The sequence below is a fragment of the Sander vitreus genome, chromosome 2 (assembly GCF_031162955.1).
Source record: "Sander vitreus isolate 19-12246 chromosome 2, sanVit1, whole genome shotgun sequence".
NCBI lineage: Eukaryota > Metazoa > Chordata > Actinopteri > Perciformes > Percidae > Sander > Sander vitreus.
Window position 1 is genome coordinate 7,185,028 of NC_135856.1, and position 24,031 is coordinate 7,209,058.

At 40.4% G+C, this 24,031-nt stretch overlaps 3 protein-coding genes across 3 annotated transcripts; 2 read left to right on the plus strand and 1 right to left on the minus strand.

Moving 5' to 3' along the window:
* Window positions 1-724: 724 nt before the first annotated feature.
* LOC144533470 (3-mercaptopyruvate sulfurtransferase-like) lies at window positions 725-3,858 on the minus strand. The gene is made up of 2 exons (XM_078274843.1): window positions 3,193-3,858; window positions 725-1,682 (listed from the first exon to the last, which is right to left on the minus strand). The coding sequence occupies exons 1-2, from the start codon at window positions 3,770-3,772 to the stop codon at window positions 1,384-1,386; spliced, it is 879 nt and encodes a 292-aa protein (XP_078130969.1). The 5' UTR covers window positions 3,773-3,858; the 3' UTR covers window positions 725-1,383.
* Window positions 3,859-6,086: 2,228 nt separating this feature from the next.
* On the plus strand, window positions 6,087-12,328 carry rps19bp1 (ribosomal protein S19 binding protein 1). Its single transcript, XM_078274855.1, has 4 exons — window positions 6,087-6,273; window positions 7,527-7,700; window positions 8,900-8,997; window positions 11,791-12,328. Exons 1-4 carry the CDS (start codon window positions 6,219-6,221, stop codon window positions 11,938-11,940), a joined length of 477 nt encoding a protein of 158 aa, XP_078130981.1. The 5' UTR covers window positions 6,087-6,218; the 3' UTR covers window positions 11,941-12,328.
* A 486-nt stretch (window positions 12,329-12,814) lies between these two features.
* On the plus strand, window positions 12,815-23,480 carry LOC144530986 (apolipoprotein L3-like). The gene is made up of 9 exons (XM_078270842.1): window positions 12,815-13,034; window positions 14,780-14,893; window positions 15,358-15,465; window positions 16,553-16,660; window positions 18,125-18,164; window positions 18,241-18,292; window positions 20,533-20,662; window positions 20,827-21,015; window positions 22,594-23,480. The coding sequence occupies exons 1-9, from the start codon at window positions 13,026-13,028 to the stop codon at window positions 23,011-23,013; spliced, it is 1,170 nt and encodes a 389-aa protein (XP_078126968.1). The 5' UTR covers window positions 12,815-13,025; the 3' UTR covers window positions 23,014-23,480.
* Window positions 23,481-24,031: the final 551 nt, after the last annotated feature.

Genomic DNA, 24,031 nt, shown 5'->3' on the forward strand with positions numbered 1-24,031 from the left:
AACTGTTTAATGTTACCATCCTGAACAAGATATTTGTCATTAGCAAGGTCTGTTTGTATCAGTTGAAATCCAGAACATAATTTTGTTGTAAGAAAATAAAAAAGGCCTTCATATATTGTTCACTAAACAATTCTAAATAATACACGTTATTAACTGTCTAAAGAAAATAATGTCAATCCTTACAGAGAGAGAGGCAAACTTCATTGGTATAAAAAAATGACGTGTGGTTTTATATTTTTAAAGTTTGATTTGAGAAGAGCGTTGGCAGTGTATTTCTCCCGTAGCTCGGTGGAGGACCTCATGTTCACAGCGAGATAACAGAAATAATTTCTTTATCAGATCAACACGCTCACCAGTTAGGGCCAGGACGAGACGGCTACTCCCTCAGGCTGGAACGGCAGAGATGAAGAAGTAGAAGAATTATTTGACTAATTTTTGTGCAACTTGTGTGCGCGTGTGTGCGAGCGTGTGTGTGTGCGTGCGTGTGTGTGTGTGTGTGTGTGTGTGTGTGTGTGTGTGTGTGTGTGTGTGTGTGTGTGTGTATACGTTTGTCTAATCAGCAATCTGCTCAAAGGTCTGAAGTCCAAAGGTCAAATTTAAAGCACACTTTTCTACCAGCTTGCCAAACTAAACGCTGCTCTCAGGTCAGTTTTGTGTACCTTCTAACTTAAAGCCCCTCAAAATGTATACTTACATATATTTCATGAAGAGTAAAAGTACATGAGATTGTTCATCTATAATTTATTCCAACATAAGCATTACAGCTGTAAACAAATCTTTTCCGGTTTCAAAACAGATTATAAAGTCAAGTTTAGTGTTCACATATTGCCAACTCTTTAGTCAAGTCATCTAAGGTGTTTGGAACAAAAGAAATGTCCCTTAGTGATGTATACTTGGATTACCCATTGTTTGTTTTTTATGTCAAAGGAATAGTTTGATTTTGATTTTGCTGAGAATTAAATGAGAATATGAGCTTAGCATAGCATAAAGACTGGGGGCAGAAAAAAAACAGCTAGCATGGCTCTGGCTCTTTTTCCATTTCTTTTTGTGCACGGATTAAACAAACAAGATATAACGTGTTAAATTAGTCTAATACAATAGTGCTGGATGGCAGATTTTCTAGAACTGTGAACATAGTCAGGCTAGCTATATCTTCATATTTAGCATTCAGATATTAGAGTGGTATCAATCTTCTCATCTAATTCTTGCCAAGACAGCAAATAAACAGAATAAGCAGAAAGTATTTCCCAAAATGTCAAACTATTCTTTTAAACCTTGGCACTCAAAAGCAATCAAAGAACATCACCATTCTTTTCTTGTCCTCCAGTACCAGTCTGATCCAGTCTTAACCCACCAACCACACCTCCTGCTATCCTGAACCAATCACAAATGTTTCCCTCGTCCTTCAGATATGACGTGCTCGGGCATGGCGCGGGTGTACCACTCCGACCACCCGCCGTCGTACACCGACACCCCCGGGTGCCCGCACTCGTGAGCCGCCAGCGCCACGATACACGCAGTCACGGTCGAGCCACACAAGACACAAATAGGGTGGCTGAGGTCCACGCCAGCCTGGGAGAACAGAACCTGGAGATGCTCCTTGGGCAGGAAGTGACCCGATGGGGACAGAAAGGAGTGGAAGGGCATGTTGATGGAGCCGGGGATATGGCCTGGCTCTGTGTCTGTCGATCAGAAAGAGAGAATAGAAAGAGAGTGAGATATATTAATTTATAATGTAGGCCACTTAACGTATGCTAACTTTTAATAGGCAATTTACAGGAGATGGACAGATTAACAGGAACACCTAGAACAAAAAAAAGCCCTGCACCACAAACGATGTTAATTGAAGAAACTCATCAGGATTAGTTATAAACTTTTAGAGTTGGTGATTTGAGTTCATGTTTTTTTTTTTTTTCCACTATACAGGGGGAGGGGAATCCTTCGCCTGATTTGACACAAAGGGAAAACATTTTCATTGACAACATTTCAGTTAGCCTGAGGTCAAGGTTCAGTGCTGAGACTGCTTTTACAAAAGGAGTTTCACATGTGGATGGGCACAGCACCATACACATGTGTCTGTGTGTGTGTGTGTGTGTGTGTGTGTGTGTGTGTGTGTGTGTGTGTGTGTGTGTGTGAGTGGGAGGGGGTGGGGGGGTGTATGGAATAAGATAAGGCACGTACTATGGGTGTCTTATCACTGTAGACTTTCTGTAAAGATCAACATATCTAAGGGCCAATATCTACATTCTAGGCCATTCACTCTACCTTCTACTGTCCTGCAGTGTGTGTGTGTGTGTGTGTGTGTGTGTGTGTGTGTGTGCGTGTGTGTGTGTGTGTGTGCAAGTGGGTCAGTAGATAAAATGCATGTCTTTATCATTCACTAAGCTCTGTGCTGACTAATTTGTGTTTGGTTAAAGTGCCAGCCATTCAGCACTCACAGTAGTTTGTGTGTAAGTCAGTACATTATTCAAATATTGTATTTAAAAGTATATAAACTGATTGAAAATAACAAATAAATGTAAAAAAAAATATATATATATATATATATATATAATTTATGTTTATAGCCTACTATGTTCTGAAAAGTTAATAACAATAGCAATGTTATTTCAATTTGTAGCTCCATGTGTGTTACTCAGGTACCGGGGCTCCAGGTATGAAGGAATACTTGCTTTAAAGTGTTTAAACAAACAAAATGAGTTACGTTTTTGTTGTCATTGGGACATAGTTCATTGACTTGAATATAGATATAGATTTTGCATAATGAATGAGTGTCGGTATATCTGCTTCTACGGATCTGATCAATGAGTGAACAGCATCTGATCAGTGAGGCTCAAACACATGTAACTGGATTTGTGCGATCAATAAGGCTATGGATTAATTATTCGTGGGGCAGTTACTAAAGAGGGCAAGTAAAACAAGCCTCAAACCAGAATCCAGTGTTGCGGTTTGATGGGAGAAATAAACCTAGTTTGAGTTCATGTTGTATGCCTATATCACACAATATCTCACTGTCTTCTTTAAACCTTTAAAGAGTCATTTTTTAACCATGGGACTAAGGATCCCACATTTGTTTGTATTGCCTACGTCATCTCTTATAAATGATACAGGTAATAAACGCGTCCTGTGAATGGGATCCATGATTTAGAGCTGCTCCCTAACATAACACTGTCATAACTGCAGACAACTCACTGTCTCTGGGTTCCGGGTCCAGTCCTCTGAACCTGCCTGCAGGCCTGGCGTCCACCACCTGGAACCTTTTGGTGTCCAGGTTATTCAGGATATCCTCATAGCTCTTGATCCAGGAGCGGTTCAGGGAGGCTTTAAACTCGGACGGTGTTGGTCTGACGCACTGGTCACTCACTGCTCGACCCTCCAGCTCCCAGTTCCCGAGCCCCCCGTTGAGCAACGAGACCGCGCTGTGCCCGAACACCCGAAACATCCACCACACCCGGGGCGCCGAGAACGCGCCGAACTTGCTGGCGTCGTACACCACGACGTGCGTGTCGCGCTCTATTCCCAAATTCCCTACATAATCGGCAAAAATCTCCTCCGACGGGAGCATGTGGTCCAGAGGAGAGGTTTTATCACAACACTCATCTATGTCAAAGAAAGCTGCGCCCGGGATGTGCCTCTTCTTGAACTCGCTCCTGGCGTTGCGTCGCAGTTTGGGCAAAAACCAAGAAGTGTCCAAGATACGCATTTTCCCCCGGACCTTCACAGCCTCCGCGAGCCATTTAGAGGTGACCAGAGCTCTCGCTTGAAGCGCCATGGTTAACTCTGGAGAGATAGACTAGGCTACAAAAGTTTACTATAGGCCACTGATCGATCTGATTGTGCGAGAGAGAGAGAGAGAGAGAGAGAGAGAGAGCACTGTGCAACAGCTGAAAGTGATTGGAACCTGTGACGCGGCGTTACACTAATTGTGACAGCTTTGTAATCAGCAACTATACTTCTGTTACTATTCTGTAAACTGTGTAACTCGTGCATACATTTACAAATAAGCCTACAAGTCACTGCACAATCACATCACATTTAGTTGTACCCCTACTGCAATTTGAAGTAGGTAGCCTATTAGTCCAAAGTATTATTCCAAAGTGACAGACACTCACTTACAGCTCTCTGCATTCATTCATTTCTGACCCGATGCAGCAACATACACACTGGATTAACTTTGTTAACTTTGTTGTGACGCTGCAGGTCTTTTTTTAGTGTTTACTCTCAGATGAGTTTGGATATTTATTTATCTATTTGTTTATTTAAATTCTTAAAGGCAGCCAAATAATGTTTGTTACGGAAAGTATGTAACCTATAGGCATAACATAGTCATAGCCAAAATAAAAGTATTTGATTTTTCCAAGATGTAGGATAATTATTTAGGCTTTAATGTCCCCTCCTCTTGTAATAGGTTATACTCTACCCGCTCCATAAAATATTCACAACCATGCACAATTCAAATTGATTCTTAAACACATTTGTGGACAACTTTCTTCTTCTCATGACATTTTACTGCACATAAAACACTTGTTTTGCCATAGAAGGCTATGCTACAGCTGCTGATAATGTGTGCTCCTCTTAAGTCTGCAATCCATTGTTTCATACTTTTCTTTTTCTCTGAACATATTCTAGTGTGGAATTTGCTCTGTTGGTGCTTTTCTTTGTTGAGGGACACCGATGCTCCCTCAATTTGTTCAAATTGTTAGGCTAGTCAAATTAAATGTATTATTATTATTATTATTATTATTATTATTATTAGTTGTAGTAGTAGTAGTAGTAGTAGTAGTAGTAGTAGTAGTTCATTAATTAGTTAGTTAATTATTATAAGTAGGGGCTCCGGAAAAGTTAGGACAATTCCAAGGGCCCATGACTGACAGGGGCCCCAAAAAATAAGTAAAAACTAATATAAAATGATTAAACCATCATCATTCAGAGTGTATATATATTTCAAATATAATAATACAATTAATGATCTATTTGTTTTTACTTGTTTTTGGCAGTAAAAGTTAAATATCCCCATTGACCAAAAAGTAAACATCCATATAGACCGACCACCCCCCTGTATCTGCATGAAATGGATTGGTCCTGCCTTAGCACACTCAGTGACGGTGTTTAGTTGGAGTCAGTAGATGCGCCAGACCTACAGTGACCACAGTGTTACCAAGAAACGTTAAATCAAAATCTGGTTTTCAAAAAAGGAAAGAGAGAAAAGAGAGAGAGGAAAGACAAAGGAAAGGGTGTCAAACTGTAACTCAATTTTTCACCAAGAAAGGTGGGTAGCCTATAGTCTGTTAGTGGTATTAACCTATTGGCTTAATGTCCATAGCGAAATAAGCTAGCTAGCTACAGACTAGTGTTAGCCTACCTTTAATCACCATTTAATCAGTGCAGGGAAACGTTTAGCAAGATATTCATATTAAATCATTGTCCCTGCCCCTTTTAGCAGACTTAACAACAGATGAGTCAGCAGCACCCCAGTCTCCCCCTAACTGTGCCCCTCCCTGTCCCAGTGAAGAAGGTGAGCAACATTGTGTTCAATGACATGCCTGTTAGCATCATTGCAGGGAGTCTGTGGGGATTTCTCTGTCTCTCTTGCTCTTTTTACCATTACAAAAAAGAAAATGAAATATTTATTAATGACAGAAATTCAAACACATTAATAACAATTATTTTCTCACATAATGACCATTATGAAATAAAATAAAAAACAACAACCTACTGTCTGTACTGGATGCTGGATAGTTGGAAACAGTGAGTAGCTTACCTGAGCCTGCATGTAAGATACAGACAATATCAACTGTATGGAACTACAAGAAGCAAGACAGTTGCAAGCCTTTAATTAGAGTTATGTAAAGCTTTTGATGGGACAGTTAGGTCCTAGAGATGTGGTGACAACAGCTGCGCAGAGGGGGCCCAATTTGATTTTTTGTCATGGGGCCCATAATTCCTGGCGGCGCCCCTGAGTAGTAGTAGACGGCTTAGTAGTAGTGGGAGTAGCCTATTAACATAATAGGGTAGGCATAGGAGTAAGAAGTTCCCAAGGGGGAACTTTACACATCTTGGACTGTTTTCCAGCCGGTTGCTTTCAAGTGGTGCACAGGAGTAGCTTACCGGATGTTGATAGATTCACACGCGTTTCTGTTCAGAATTGAAGGCGATTTCTTCTCGATGTAGCTTTTAACGTTAGTCATTTGAACTAAACCTGATATTATTAAATCAGGATGTCGGCGTCGTTAATCAGGAGAGGACTGGAGCTGCTGAACGATGATATTAAAGGTCAGTTTAGCCTTTAGGCTTTCTAGCGTTATTACAGTTGGCTAACAGTTAGCTAGCATTGGACATCAGCGCCCATCTGTCTGCCGAGACCAGTGTTGGGGTCAGCCCTATGTTCCCACATTTCTAGGACATTTTCAAAATTAGGTCTTGTGTTCCTACATTTCCCTTCAATTCAATTCAATTCAATTTTATTTATAGTATCAAATCATAATACTTTACAGATATGGTAGGTCTAGACCACACTATAGTTTACAAAGCCCCAACGATTCTAGTAATTCCCCCAAGAGCAAGCATTTAGTGCGACAGTGGCGAGGAAAAACTCCCTTTAGGAAGAAACCTCGGCAGACCCAGGCTCTTAGTAGTCGGTGTCTGACGGTGCCGGTTGGGGATATGATGAACAGTGGCAATAATAGTCACAATAAAGATAATGGAACAGTGACTAAAAATGGTAGTCGTAGTAGTTCGTGGCATAGCAGGGCACTGCAGGGCGTTACAGGATGTAGCGTGGCAGAGCATAGCTGTACGTAGCAGGAAGCAGCAGGGTTCAGCAGGACACTGCAGGGCACCGCAGAGCGTAGCAGGGTGTAGCAGGGAGTGCAGCAGGACCACGGCGACAGCTGCAACCAAGATCTTGGTGCCATCCTAATCCTTGGATATGTGCTGGGTGAAAAAAACATAAGGACTAGTAACATTTCTGGGACTAGGATGCACACAAATGGAAAGAGAGAGGAGAGAGCAGCTCAAGCTTCTAGGGTTAGGGTGGGTTAGGGGTTAGGCGAACATAGGGCCTAATTTTGAAAACAATCTTAGAAATGTGGGAACATAGGCACGCTCCCCCAATGTTGGTAGTTTGGAGTGTTGTTTCATCCTTACAGTTTGGGTATAGACGTGGTTAACGTTTTCCCTCACTGCTGCTGTCATAAAATAAAAAATTCTTTTTTTCATTATAATTGATCATGTAATTCAAAAACAACCCACTACAAGTTAAAGAGGTATTATAATAGGTAGTTCTAATCTATTTTACTTGTACAAAACAAACAAATGTATACTTTTTTAGCATTCAGAAACTGAGAAAAACTAATTAAATGTATGTGTTTTGTGAAGTAAACCCACCAAAATGTATGGTTAAATATTTTATTGTATTAAATAAAGTATACTGTACTATATCCAAATCATTCCAAAATGTGTTACGGTTAGTAGTCTACACAGAGAAATGCATTGACTTTGGTTTTCTGCCTTTCTCTATGTCCTAGATGTCAAAAAAGTCCAAAAGAAGAAGCAGCAGACCCCCAGCTCGGCCAAGGTAATGGAGCTGGTGAGCACGAAGCGACAGGGAGTCACCAAGCAGGTCAAACGGCTGCAGGGTCGCCTGGGTCCTGGCAAGAGCAAAGCTACAGTCAAAGACAAGAGAATCAAGTCTGCAGTGGGTCAGTCCGCTCATAGTCTATATCAACGACGTTTCATTTCCGGGATTGTTCAGGTGCCGCTGGACCTTCCGCTTTCTTTGTGTTGTAATTTTAAACTCCGGTGGATTCATGAGGACTATGGTTAAAGGACAATTCCGGGTCAAAATGAACCTAGGGGTTAATAACACGTGTACCGAGCTGACCATTCTCTGGGATTTGTTTTCATGCTAATCGAATATGACCAGTTTTAGCGCAAACCGCTAATTAGCTTATAACGCTAGTCGTCAGGGCATGCGAAAGTAAAAAGAAATCGCTATTTCTCTACCACTAACAAGGCTTAAAATAGCACCACACTTCCACGGTAGCATAATGAGGGTCCCTACATGTAAACCAAAGCATTGAGAACTTTGTAAGTGTACAGACAGTTTATTAAAAAGAGATTATAAAGTACTGTTCGGTATACAGGCAGGTGGCATCTTGGGAAAACAGTCACGACCAGTCAAAAGACGAACGCCGTACTTGAGCTATGTTACTGGTTGCATGGCGTTCGTAGTTCGACTGGTCGTGACTGTTTTCCCAAGATGCCGCCTGCCTGTATACCGAACCGTACTGTCTTTATAAACTATCTTTTCATTATAAGTGTCTGCGCTAAAACGGGTCACATTCGATTAGCATTAAAACATGTCCCAGAGAACGGTCGACTCGGTACCCATTTGTTATTAACCCCTAGGTTCATTTTGCACCGGAATTGTCCTTTAACTGCTCCTCAGATCTCTGCAGGGTAAATCCAGACAGCTAGCGAGACTATCTGTCCAATCTGAGTTTTCTGTTGCACGACTAAAACAACTTTTGAACTTCCCGAGGCTATTTTGCAGAGGCACTGTTGCTCCGTCCGGTGCTTAGCGCCGCCCAGGACGATTGTGATTGGTTTAACGAAATGCCAATAAACCAGAGCTCGTTTTTCTCCCATCCCGGAATGCTGTGTGGACTAGCCAGACCCTCCTCTGCAGCTCTGTGGAGGAGGGTCTGGCAAAGCGAGACTAGTCCGCTTATAGTCCTGCACAGCATCGGTGTTGTGTTTTTTTTCACAAATGTGCAGCTGACAATAGAACATTTTATCTTAACAGCATTCATAGTTAATGTAATTGCAGTGTTCGAGGCCCTCTGGTGTTTTGCCTTCCTACTCTAAATGACCTCTTCCTCTTTGGTGTCGATTGTAGAGGAGTTCAGGAAGAAGCAGGGGAAGAGTCACATGAGCGATAACCTCAAGTACTTCATGGAAACTGGCTACAAAGCAACAGATTCGGACACTTCGAAGGTAAGAAAGATCTCTCAGCCTCTTTTAGTTAACAAAATAAATTCACAAAATTTCAAGAAAGGAAATACACTTACACGTAAACAGAAAAAACACAACCGTACACCTTCAAGTTTGTCTCTTTCACCGAACCAAGACCAGACCAATTGCCTTGTTAACTCATCATAAAACACACTTCATTCAATCAGGACAGAAACGGAATAAAAGTCACCAACACAGTCTTAAACGTGCTGTATACTAGCCGCATCCAAGGTGGCGTGCGCCATCGTGACGTCAAAATGAGGTAATATCCTGCCGGTAGATCATCGGATCAAATCGAAGCATTGACGGCAATGCTGCTGCCAGTTCTGCCCTTGTTTACCTTTTTCTTATTCTTCTAGTCGGTAGAAAGAGCAACGTCGGTAGCCTTTGCTCATTAGCGCCACCTCTGTTCAGGAGGAGACTGCAACTAGTGTCGCGATCACAGCGATCCCATGACGTCACATTTGCACGCGCCAGCTGGGCTGCGTCTAGTATATAAGAGCCATTAGTTAGTCTTTCCACTGTTTCAACAATCACCAGCTCTGGTTTGGTCAAAATAAATCCTTAATTCACTGAGGAAGATGTGAAAACACGCCTGAGCATAGAAAAGCCCAAAAACCTCTTGCTGGTCTTGGTTGTCTTTTTTTCCAGTTTAGCTCAGGCACACCTCTGTCCAAGTGAGGGAGTAAAACTTTCATGCACAGTAACGCACAAATGGGCAGGCATGTGCGGTTTTTGTTGGATACTGTGATCATACTGTTGATATCGGGGGGGGCCGTTTGAGCCGAGGCACCACCAATTGTAGCAGCTCAGGTTCTGGAGGCTCCCAGGCCGCCGACCATATCCTCCACCGCTACAGCTGCAGCCTCCCTCTGCCTCTCTCTGGCTGAATACGGCTGAATATCAGTTCAGTACATTATTGTACACAAAAAAAAATCAGTTTGCAGTTGTACATAACATAAAATGTACATATTTATAGCTTCTGAATTTTTAAATGAGGGAGAAAAGGTATACTTGCTTTTAAAGGTGCTTACACACCAACCAGACGGCCGGCCGTCGGCAGAAAAGGCAGTCGGACTGATCAGTCGGGTCCCCCGAGGTCCAAAAATGCCTCAAAACACACTGAGGCGATGCCGACTTGAGCGTACGCTCTGCGCGTGCGCGAAACGTAATACGTCTCCATAGCGGCAGGCGGCGCTTCTCTGTATTGTTTCCATTAACAGTCTATGATCGTTTCCCAGAAAATGAAAACCGGCAGCTGATTGGACGAACGCGTCACGTGGGTCTTTTTTCTCCGGAAATTCACAGCCAGACTGTCATGGAGGCTTGTTGAGAATACGATCTCATATTGTACTAAAATAGTTCACCGAAACGTGTTTCTGAACATTTTAAGCGAGAGATAGGCCGTGCAGTTGCTGAATCTGTCTTCATTTTAGATCGACAAAGGTCAGTTTAAAAGATTGTGGAGACTATGGAGACGTATTACGTTTCGCGCACGCGCAGAGCGTATGCTCAAGTCGGCGTCGCCTCAGTGTGTTTTGAGGCATTTTTGGACCTCGGGGGACCCGACTCATCAGTCCGACTGCCTTTTCGGCCGACGGTCGGCCGTCTGGTTGATGTGTAAGCACCTTAAGAATTTTGAACCAGTTCATTGAATTAATTTTCTGTGAAAATGACGAACCAGACACACAAAGCTTGAAACAGATCAATTTCATCTGTGTCACCTTATTTCTACATAATATCCAGTTTGAAAAGGTATAAATGAAACAGCAGTCATCAAGGTATTTGTTCAGAGCAAAAGTGAAAGCAAGAACACACTTGGCCCACGCCTATCTGTAGTAAACAAGTCGTGAGTGTGCCAACTACAAAGACGTTATAGATCTTGTCTGACGTGTTTGGCAAGTCCACCTTGATAGATATTGCAGTATGGATGAGTGTTCAGATTAGGACATTTTGATAAGAATATACAAAGCAGTTGCAATGAAATGTTTTTTTTCTTTTTCTGATGTGTATTAAATATAATCTTTTGTAGGGATCTTGATAGAGTCAGGTTGGGTACTGGACTCCAATTGGGATCATGTTTAATTAGATACATGCACACTATTAAGTGGTTAATGTAGGATTTTAAATGAATTCTGATTCCAATTCCGATTCTTCCTTTCAATTCCGGTTCTTACCGATTCCAATTCTTTGAGGGGTGGAGTTGAAACGGGTCACATGCCTATTTTCACAAATAAGAGGAAAGTTTTATTTTGATTCAGTGGTGGTTCGCAGTTTTACAGGGCTTTTTCAACGTAAAATAAAGCCACACTAGAGCGCTGCTTCTAAAAACATATTAAATAAATAAATTGGGAAGCGATGATCGGATTTGAAACCAAATCCTCTAAACGATTCCAAGTAGGAATCGGTTCTCGATGCCCAATCCTACACTCGTAGCTAGTTTGTAATACAAGAGAAGAGAACAGGGAAGTTGGTGAACAGCCTTGCGCCCCCAGCTACCTCTGTAGCTTTTACACTATAGTTCTTACGTTCCGCAGTGAGGTCAGTGGGTTACGGAAGTAGAGCAGATTTTGGAGCTGTGGCCGGCTGACACAGAGAACACTGGAAAGAACTGCAGGCTTTTTGAACGCTTCATCCTTCATTCAGACAGATAGAGATACGTTTGAAAATCGCTGAATTGTCCCTTAACTTTAACTTTACATGTGCTTCTGCTTCGGTCTGCTGTCTACAAGTGAGTTTGCCATACAGTGTTGACTTGCTCTCCGTCTTATTCAGATCCTGAACCACAATTCGGGGAGACAGTCTCGGAATCGGCCAGAGCAACCCGCCAAGAAGGCCAAGGAGTCGCAGTCTTTGTTCACAGAGGAGGAGTTCCAGCAGTTCCAGAAGGAATACTTTGGCAGGACTGTCGAGGAGAAGAAATAAAGCGCAGCGAAACACAAAGACGCTTCAGCCACAGTGGAAACACCAGGGCTCAGTTTTGTTGATCAAAGTGGGTTTCTGGACCAGATAATGTTCTGGAAGTTCCATTTCACACGTCTCAACAATGGAGCAAGAGAACTTTGAGGATGTTTTTGTAAGATGAATCTGTGCTGGTGTTATGACTGCAGACCCATACTGTCGCATACAGGGGACATGAGATCTGTAGCGTTTGCCCTGCCAAGAGTTTGTCTGAAATGTGATTTTGAAAGTAGCCTACAGTGTCATATGCGTCATCTCATTTGAGTCACTTCACACAGTTTTCACATATTGAAAATGTAACCTTCATTATATTAATACGAATTCCGACACAATAAAATGTTTTTCATTGAAATTGTTCAACTTCTTCTCCATAATTATAATTAGCTGATATTCTGATTCTTGGTCTCCTCCAGTCAAGACTCCAATCAGGATAGTTCAGTTTGTATTAGAAATGAATTGAGTTAAGAGTAAGTAGCTATTGAGCAGAAACTCAAAGACATTTGCTTTGAATTTTTTAAACATCAAGAATCACAGGTTAACTTTGTTGTTTTTGTTCAGAGTGTGACCAATACATCTTCATATATATATGTATACAATATGTTCAGAAAAACAGGTTTAACTATTACATCATCAACATGCATTAATGTATTAAGTTCAGAAGACCAAATGAAGTTTCAGGTGTTAAAGTTAAAAATGTTGAGTTAACACTCGCTGTTTGGCATTGCAATAACGTTAAAGTCATTATTAACGAAGGGATGACAAGTCGGAAGTTCTTTTGACAGTAGGTGTGCTGTGTTATCTGCTGGACATGGATTTGACTTCAGAGAATTCTTTTCATTCTAACAACAGCAGAACCATAACAGGTGTGTAAAGCACAAGAATGCAGATGCTTGAATGAACCAGACGAGCTGTAGACCGTCAATCATCTTCACGTACAACCTGCTAAGATTTTGGGATCGGCATTCAGAAGTCGATGGTGAGAAGGAAAGCAAGAGCAGCAAAGGAGAGTGATTGTGGAACAACTCAATTACAGCAGGGGAAGTTACACAATGTCAAAGGTAAGAACTTAGATAATTAAATCAGGTTTAACGGTTTCAAAGGCAGAGTTAAGCTGCATTGGTGTTCAATCAAATACTACTAAACAAATTAATTTGAGTGAACGCACACATTTGGTATTTAGCCTATAATGTTGTTTAACTTTGGTGTGCAAGCTTCACTGCAGAATCATCTATGTGCAGAGTTTGACACTACAAAGGCAGTTTTTCACATGAATCTGCTGTGGAGGGAAAGTTGTTTCTCTGTGCTCCCTTTAAATCTCAGTTTCTTTTCAAATGGTGGTCCAAAATGTAATTTAATGTAATGTAGACACTTGAAGCCTCCAGTGCACATACACTGAGAATTGAATTTTCAGTGAAGTAGGAGACATCTTGTGTCGAGCAGTTAAACTTGTCAAAGGAATAAAATGTACATATTTATAGCTTCTGAATTTTGAAATGAGGGAGAAAAGGTATACTTGCTTTTAAAGGTGCTTACACACCAACCAGATGGCCGACCGTCGGCAGAAAAGGCAGTCGGACTGATCAGTCGGGTCCCCCGAGGTCCAAAAATGCCTCAAAACACACTGAGGCGATGCCGACTTGAGGGTACGCTCTGCGCGTGCACGAAACGTAATACGTATTGTTTCCATTAACATTCTATGATCGGATTGGACGAACGCGTCACGTGGGTCTTTTTTCTCCGGAAATTCACAGCCAGACTGTCATGGAGGCTTGTTGAGAATACGATCTCATATTGTACTAAAATAGTTCACCGAAACGTGTTTCTGAACATTTTAAGCGAGAGATAGGCCGTGCAGTTGCTGAATCTGTCTTCATTTTAGATCGACAAAGGTCAGTTTAAAAGATTGTGGAGACTATGGAGACGTATTACGTTTCGCGCACGCGCAGAGCGTATGCTCAAGTCGGCGTCGCCTCAGTGTGTTTTGAGGCATTTTTGGACCTCGGGGGACCCGACTCATCAGTCCGACTGCCTTTTCGGCCGACGGTCGGCCGTCTGGTTGATGTGTAAGCACCTTAAGAATTTTGAACCAGTTCATTGAATTAATTTTCTGTGAAAATGACGAACCAGACACACAAAGCTTGAAACAGATCAATTTCATCTGTGTCACCTTATTTCTACATAATATCCAGTTTGCAAAGGTATAAATGAAACAGCAGTCATCAAGGTATTTGTTCAGAGCAAAAGTGAAAGCAAGAACACACTTGGCCCACGCCTATCTGTAGTAAACAAGTCGTGAGTGTGCCAACTACAAAGACGTTATAGATCTTGTCTGACGTGTTTGGCAAGTCCACCTTGATAGATATTGCAGTATGGATGAGTGTTCAGATTAGGACATTTTGATAAGAATATACAAAGCAGTTGCAATGAAATGTTTTTTTTTTCTTTTTCTGATGTGTAATAAATATAATCTTTTGTAGGGATCTTGATAGAGTCAGGTTGGGTACTGGACTCCAATTGGGATCATGTTTAATTAGATACATGCACACTATTAAGTGGTTAATGTAGGCTCAGAGTTCTGAAAAAAAGGCTTTGAATTAAAGTTGTAAACGGCAACTTTATAAATTATAATAATAATTATTATATTATTATTATATCATAATAAATTATAATCTAAACCTCAGACAAATGAGGGAAATGAGAAATTTCAAAAATCACAAAATGGGAGTGAATGAATACTTTCCTAATAAAGTCCTGTGATTGGCAGCCTCAGTGCTTAAATGTGTCACCCCCTGTCTTTCTGCAGCCAGACCCACCAGCTCCCTTGCCAAGGAGAAAGCTTTTCCTCTCAGACAGCACTGAGGATGACAATCTGTTGCAAAGTAGGTCCACTCCTCAGACTCCCACGAAATCTCCACAGGTTGGTGCCTAGATGAGATCAAATTTTGATATTTGTTATTGATCTGTTTTTTTCTGAATGGGCATGGGCTAATATTGATCATTTTGGGATCATTATTTTTGATAACTTCAAATTTGACTTTGTTCTTGACATATAATCCCTAATTAAAGTGCAGGCTAATGGCATAATTTTATTAAAACTGTGTGCTGTACGCCTCTGTGCCATCTCTGTCTCCTTACATATACACCGAACAGATACTGCATGCATCATTCAATCCAAACTTTGTGATGCATAATTCAAAACTTGCATACAATACATCAACAGACATGTCTGTATATGTATGTATGCACGTTTTGAATCTAATAAAGTCAAACACACATTAGGCAACACACAGTAACATTATTAGTAGTATATTTGTATCTTTCACACAATAACACTGTCAAATATTACTACTCTTAATGAAGGGTGTTTTCACTGAAACATAGGGAGGTTCGGTCAGCTCAACTCCTCCACCAGTGTCACCAAAGAACTGGATCATTAGACAGAGCTCCGGAGGATTTGAATCTGGAAATGGACCTGAGGAAATAGTAAAGGTAACGTTGTTTCATGTTTTATTTCCAATATGTTGTGGGACAGAATCTACTCATATAGTAAAAGAAATCCCAAAGGTTCTGTAATGGAAGTTTCTGGTCCAGCAGGGGTAGATGTTTCAAAGTTTAGTGAATGTAACAAATAAGACAGTCGGAGAACTAAACCAAGTTAGGGTTTTGTATTTATTAAGATATATTTGCAAATATAGGAAGAATAACAGAGTCACAAAAAGCACAAACAGCTCAGTGAGTACCGATTCTTCAAATGAGTGAAGGAAAACACTGAGCTTAAATGCACATTGGGAAAAGGGGAGTGACAATTCAAACATGATCTATCTACAACAGGGGTTTACATTTTCTCACAGACAGCGTCCAGATAAGGTTAACAGGTTAAAGGCTAACATGCACATAAAGATGAAAATCCTGACAGATACCTTTCTAAATCTCCCAAAGCGTCATAAACCCACTTCACCTAATCCCCTATCCCCCAAGTTCACCTCTGAGGTTACATTCCCGTACTTCGTAACTGGCAGAGGGAGGACCCGGATCTGGGAAGGAAGATGGTTTATAGTGTCCTTGTAGTTTATCAGTTTAAACAAAGGGCCTATGCTTCGTCTCCCAGACTTTTTGTCTCAGCAGTTAAGCAGGATCTAATCAACAGGATAAGAGGAGACAAACTGTTTCTTCAATAATGCTGAGAGAAGGCTATGTGTTAATGAAAACATAAGAATTAAAAGGAACAGTGCTTAAGTGTAATTTTTTGCCATTACAGTTCCCCGCAGTTTCCTTAAATGTTTCTGTAGGATACAGCGTTAGCATCTCAGCTAGTTAATAAGTACAATATGAATATATTACAGATACTGCATGTATCATTCAATCCAAACTTTTCTGATGCATAATTCAAAACTTGCATACAATACATCAACAGACATGTCTGTATATGTATGTATGCACGTTTTGAGTCTAATAAAGTCAAACACACATTAGGCAACACACCAACAACATTATTAGTAGTATATTTGTATCTTTCACGCAATAACACTGTCAAATATTACTACTCTTAATGAAGGGTGTTTTCACTGAAACATAGGGAGGTTCGGTCAGCTCAACTCCTCCACCAGTGTCACCAAAGAAGTGGATCATTAGACAGAGCTCCGGAGGATTTGAATCTGGAAATGGACCTGAGGAAATAGTAAAGGTAACGTTGTTTCATGTTTTATTTCCAATATGTTGTGGGACAGAATCTACTCATATAGTAAAAGAAATCCCAAAAGTTCCCCGCAGTTTCTTTGTGAGCTAGGAAAATTTCATGGTATTTTGTAAATCCCAATTTTAGGAAATATGGGTCTAGGGTAAACATAATCATTTGACTCTAGGCACAGCAAGAAGCCCTTACAATCCCACCAGTTTAAAAAAGCATAAATGAAATGTATATAATATAATATTATATTAATTTTCTTCGAACAGGCTGATAGATGTTTTGAAGACAAGCAACCCTAAATGTTTCTGTAGGATACAGCATTAGCAACTCAGCTAGTTAATAAGTACAATATGAATATATTACAGCTACTGAAACCACAAAATATTCTAGATTATTTCTCTAAAATTTCATTTTGTGGATAACTGTTCCTATGCATTAACAAAATAGTTCTTATTGATGTATGTTTTAAAAATGTACGTATATGTTTGAATAATTAAGAGGGTATTTAAACCTATACACAAATGTCACAAAACTATACCCAAATATATTCCACAAGTAATCCTATATGACTTTAGGAAAAATCTATTTAGATGTGGTGAAAGCACTCAAATCCTTAATCACAAAATGTTATTAAGTAAAAGTCCTGCATTTAGGTTGAGAAACAGGTTTTTGTAGCCTGGGAAAACCCTGACTGATTTGCTCTGCAAGTCAGTCTGGCCAAGAGCCCATTCAAGCCCATTTCCAATTTTTCCAAATCGATGCACCAATTACAACCGTTGAGGCGGTCTTTACCCGATGACGACAGCGCAGCGACGGCAAGCAGCTTTTTGTTTACATTCAACATGACGGGAACCGAAGCGCAGCAACCCGTTGATGCCGCTGAAGCTGCTACGTCACCCGGATCGTTGGTCTGATTGGTTGAAGGACTATCCAATTGCGCCCAGAGGCATTTGAGCGGCGTCAGTTGGTGATGCCCCTTTGGAAATGAGCTGTGAATGAACCTTCCCCAGACCCACTCTCAGTTACACCTGAGAAGGGTCTGGTGTCAACCAGGCTAGGTTTATTGTAATTTAGTGTCAAAAGTAAAACTGCTTGTGAAAAGTGGGAACAGGGGATCAGTGGGATCAGGGGAACACTGGTGGAGTGGTAGAAAATCATTTCCACATTAAGTTCTTAAATGTGTGGCAGAATAACAACAATATCAACAGTCAATCTGTAATAGAAATCAAACCTATTTCGAAAATTCTGAAGGCTGCCATTCCAATTTGTTTTTTTATTTTCACAAAAAAGTGAAAATAAACCATCAGACTGCCTCCAACCTGTGAGATGTTATTTGTACGTATCTTCACTTAATAAAACTGGATTGTGACTCATTTTCCCAGGTGGTGGCCGAACTTAAACAATATCAATAGAATACAACTATAGTTTGTTTTGCTGAATTTACCTGTCTTCTTCTATCAGGATGCCATCTCTTTGTCCAACTGGCAATACGGACTGAAACGTGAGTCAGAAAAACGTTTGGTGTTCTTAGTGTGTTTGGTAACTTGTTACTGAACTAAAATTGTATTGACTTGCAGCCTGGACTTCTCTGTGCAAAGACCTCAAAAATAGAGGAGAGAAAGAAACAAAGTAAGTACATCGTTACATGTTTTATATTTCTATGGTTGAGGCACAGTGGCGCTTTGAGCTAAATAATGCTAACATCAATATGCTAACATGCTCTTCATGGCAACACTGACATGCAGATGTTTATCGGAGATAATGTTAACCATGTTCAATGTGTTAGCATGCTAATATTTGCTTATTAGCACTAAACACAAAGCACAGCTAAGGCTGATGGGAATGTCTTTAGTCTTGCTGGTTTTTGGTCATAGAGGAACATGAACACTAAATTTCATATCAAGTCATCCAATAGTTCACCGAAGTCCATAGGATTCATCCTTTGGGAACATGACTGTTTTTACAACATTTTAAGTAAATGTTGACTTATTCCACAAGATAAAGGACAACTTTGAGTTGTGCTGATGGTGCTAGAAGAAAAGTCAGGTCATCATCGAATTCTTGGTTCACCCTCTGGGGAGCACGGCACGGTGGCTCAGTGCGTCACAGCAAGTTGGCACTTCAGAGTTCGTTCCACGGTCCGGGCAGGGCCGTTCGGTGTGAAGATTGCATGTTCTCCCCGTGTTTGCGTGGGTTTCCTCCAGGTGCCCCAGTTTCTTCCCACCATAAAGATGTGCATGCTAAGTAACTAGGACTACAGTTGAAAATTAGCCATCTGGCTAACACTGGCGCATTTAAAGAAATGTTGATTAGTGTGCATCATTGTAATAAAATAAGTACAAAAATCTTAAATATTTGTACCAAATGTCATGGCAACCCATCCAGTAGTTGTTCAGATAGTTCTGTCTGGACCAAAGTGATCAATCAACTGACTAGCATTGCCATCTGTGGACGCCAGTGCCGCTAGTGTAGCTAAAACCACTTGGTCTTCATCAGCAGCCAATTTTCTAATTCACTTTAGACTGACTGGGATTCTTAGGTCAAAATGTTATACATGAAAGGCCATTTTAGAGCCACACCGGCCTTGGTGCGAGCTAATGATGATGCATCTTGTTATCGACAGAGATGGGAAGTTTACTGTACTCAGATATTTTTACTTTACTATTTATTTTTGTGCCGACTTTTTACTTTTACGCCTTACATTTTTAGCATGAATATCGGTACTTTCTACTCCTTACATTTTACAAAATTGGCTCCTTACTTTAGTTTTAAATAATTTCAGTGGAGTTGCCGTTATTATTTTTCATGTTATCAATACCGAATTCAATCTACTGTAATTGGATGGGAATATACGTTGCACTTGACGCACCACTACAAGACGACTCGACAGATTCGGCGGCAGGGAGTGGGGGCCTAGAGGTTAAAGAAGCAAGCTTAAGTCACCTGTTCAATCCCCAGACCGACAAGATAAAATCTGGGTGGGGAAAGTGAAAGAGCAGCGCTTGTCCCTCCCTCATCACCACTACTGAGGTGCCCTTAAGCAAGGCCTTAATCCCAACCGCTCCAGTGTAGCTGCTCAGTGGCCAGCAGATCAAACTGTGGTTGTACTGGGCAGCTTCCAGGTATGAATGTGGAACTGTGTGAATGTGACAGGTCATCTTTGCAAATGAGAATTTGTTCTCAATCGACTTAAATAAAGGTTAAATAAAAAGATTAAAAATTCAAGGCATTTAGTCGTTGTTATTTGTAACTCTAAAAGTATGGGGAACTTCTTAAGCACACACACATACATGTAGATTCCTTTAAATGTTAAGGGGAAGATTAAAAAAGAGAAACTTGATCCGTGAATTCCCACAGAATCACAATTGAATTCATATCTTGCTACTCAGTCAGAATCTTATTAACCTGGAGTCCCAGTCTGTCACAATAATCATATATGTGATGTTGTAGACCTATTGGCAGACATCCATTTATAATGGCAATAGGCAATGGCATATAAACAGCCTTTTTTCCATGTCCACTGAAATTCCTCAGCTTGCACTCTAGTAACATTTGTGTGGTCCAGGTAGCTTTGCATACAAAATTATTGTCATTCGCAAGACTCCTTTTACTTGTATACTTTAAGTAAATTTCCAAGCCTGTACTTTGTTACTTTTGAGTAAAGAAGTGAAATCAGTACTTCTACTTTTACCAGAGTAGTATCTGCTTCTACTTGAGTATGGGAAGTGAGTACTTTTACCATCTCTGGTTACCGACTGGTCCGAAAAACTGTCTTAACTCGAACTAAGTCTTTGTTTTAGATTCAACTGGACAGGTTCCTCTAACTAAAGCTGACTTATAATAATCAAAAAAATGTCAATACATTCCAGGATCATCAAAGCTGAAGCTGAACAGCTCAACAAAGCTATAAAGCGTTACATCTTATTGCTGTCTAAACATGGTGACAACCTGAAGGGGTACACTGCTGAGCTGCTCTGCATTGCTGACAACTTGGACAAGGTAAAAAGGCCACATATGCCAATCAAAGGCCATGCATATTGCACTTAATCTTATGAAAGGAGTCATATGTTAATTCAAACCAATGTATTCTGGATACATATCAGCACTAGTCTAATTAAATACTTTTAACAAGATATCTATAATCAACTCCCTTTAATCTTGAGGTTTCAAAGGGGGCAAAGATTGCTGGCATCACAGGAGGAGCTACAACTGCAGCAGGAGGTGTTGCAGCAGCAGCCGGGGTGATTCTGGCCCCAGTAACAATGGGATTATCACTGGCCCTGACTGCAGTCGGGGTTGGCATGGCCGCAGCTGGCGGCATCACTGGCGCATCAGCAGCCATCGCCAACAAGGTGACCAGACATTACACAAACTTTAGTGATTTATATATATTACAGGGTTTTCACCATTATAAGGTTAAGGTCCAGCACCCAAGCCATTTTGTGCACCACCTTAGTGGAATAAATGTAACCAAAATACTTTACTCACATCAAATATTTGTAGTTGGTCTCCATAGCTTTCTTTGGCAAGTTTTGTCCTTTTTGAGTGTTAAAGCTATAGTGCGTAGTTTCTGTTGCCCCTGTGATGAATTCTAAGTAATGACAACAAGTCACAAGCCTTCTGTGATCATGCACGAGCACCCACCCCTCCTCCACGCAGTTGCTAGTAGCCGAGGAGGACACGGAGGATTGAAAAAACATGATGGACTCTTCAGAAGAGGTATCTTCACTCGAGTTTCTGCACGCGAAAGTCGCTGGACGACACAATCTTCTGAACATTGCCATACTGAGAAATACAGAGAGAGTTGTGTGGAGCTGAAAGTCTTAATTAGATTTGTATCAACTCATTTGGCAACGGCTTGAATGTAACGGACATTCGTTAATATCAAAAAGTTACGCACTAAAGCTTTAATTTTTTCATTATCTACTATAGCTTTTCTACTGTTTTAAACAAAGATATGGTAATAATGGTCCAAAATGATGTTAAATTGCATTTTTTTTTTATTAAAACATCTTTTCTTGAGAGAAGACACCTAAACCCCCTGCCAAATAAGTGCCCCTTAGTCTGCCACAAACCTAGGGAACACACTGTATTATATGTTTTTGATGGTGGTTTGTGTCTATGGGGTGTATAAAGGGTTTTTAAATGTTTGGAGTGTTTTTTCTTTATTTTGTACTTTATTGTATTTAATGTAACTTAATCTGTTCTGCTGTACAGGATAAGTGTTGCTGCATGTCAAAGTAAAGCACGTGCATTAAGCACTAGTGACAAAATGTCATGCCCAAGCTTTGACAGATGTTCCTCAGCTGACACAATATATTCCTTCAGGCAGGTATGGTGCAAAAAGAGCACAAATAGAGTATTGAATATGGTAGACGAAGAGAAAAATAGGACCGGACGTGCTCAACTCACAGAGATTCTTAGAAAGCTTTGAAGGTTTGGTGCTGGATCCCAAAAGTAAATAATAATAATAATAATAATAATAATAATAATAATAATAACAGACAAAGAGAAAAGAAACCAAATGTGTTGACTATAGTGTTCTGATGATGGTTAAAAAGACTAGAAAACTATACCTAAAATCTTCTTTTGTATAAAACACAGGGAATACGATCTGTTCAAGTGTTGTCATTTTGGCCAACAAATGATTTAAGTTAAAGCCACTAGGTGTAAAACTTAAAACATTGGTATCACTGTGGCAGACAGCAACGCACCGGATGAAGCTCAAAGCAACATCTAGACTGCACCAGTTTCCAGCAACATTGCTTTGTTTCTCTACAAACAAAATTGTATGCCAGCAGAATAATAATAATAATAAAAAAAGAAAATATAAACACAATGCTATTTCCCACATAGTGGTTTTACCTTTTTATTTTACCATTGTGTGTTTAAAGCTGCTGTATAACAGATTGAGAAACCTGTTCTTCCAGGCGAACATCAGTCAGAGCAAGAAGAAACTCGAGAAGACCTTCCAGGAGTACAAGGACCTTATGGTGAATATTCAGGATTGCTTGAAGTTCATCAACGAGGGCTTAGAGCAGCTAAAGCAGCATGATCTGTATGATCTGAGTGAAGCCAGGAAGGATTCGGTGAAAGTAGCAAAGATGGTACAGCTGGCCGCTACAGGAGGAGCCAGTGCCAGGGCCATAGAGGCTAACAGTAACGCGTCTGGGCTGATGGAAGGCTTCGCCCTCGGCATCGATCTCTTCATCCAAGGAAAGAATGATCCGAGGCCGAAGAAGGATTTCAAGTCTGCGCTTGGAAAGAAAATCCGCAAGCTAGCAGAGGAGCTCAATAAGGGTTTGGATGAGCTCTATGACTTGTTCAGTGAGCATTGTTCAGAGATGTGAAAGGTTTTTAACTTGTTGACCTTCTCCTGCCTGATTTAATCTTCATACGTTTATATTTGCCTATTTTAAAAATATTTAAACATATCTGGCAATGTAGTATGTGTAAGTTAAAAAAAGGGAACAAACCCAAATACTGTATAACACAACAAGAAACAGACTTCTCAGTCTCCACTTTAATGTCCCTATCTTTCTCTGCAAAACCTCAATGTATAGGAATACAGAGCCACACGTCATTACACTGATTAGACAACTAGAGTGGGTACAGTTTTAGTAAAAAGATGTCATTGTTTTATTGATTTCGTTTTTTTAATCATACATTATCTATCTATTATCTACTGTAAAAGCAAGTTGGTTATACAGTAGATAATCTATGATTAATATGTTATGTACAGTATGTTGTTGCAGCTTCAGACTGGACCTGACCTGGGAATTTACTTGGACAGAATATAATAAATATAATTTGGGAATTGTGTTTGTGTATTATTTCAATCCTTTTAATTTGCCTGGTTGTTTTATGCAGAATATCGTTTTGCAAATTGCCTTTGCGTATGAAATGTGCAATCACAATTGATTCTACTGCTTTAAATATTTGGCTATTATAGGCCCAAGGGCATAAGTTTGGGTTCAACATTTGGGGGGGGTTGAGATCTCCAACTATCTAGTGAGGTCCCTGGGACATGTCTGCATGTATTGAAAAAAGCGACAAAAACTTGAAAAAAGAAAACGTTGAAAGAAGTGTTAAAATCGTCGGGGGGTAGTAAATATGCCTATGTCACTTTGAATGTGCTCTTACATAAATATGTAAACAGATGTAGTAAGTGATAATCGTTCTCACACTAGCCTTAATGTTCTGTTTACAATAGGTCAGGACTCCTGTTGTACAATGAAATTAGAGAATGAAACCTGCAGCTAGCCACCAGGGGGCAGTGGAGTTCTTACCCCTGTGAACCATACCGGGTTCATCAGTTTTAACCACCAGTTGCAATGAATCAAGAGACTTAGCATATTGAAAAGTACA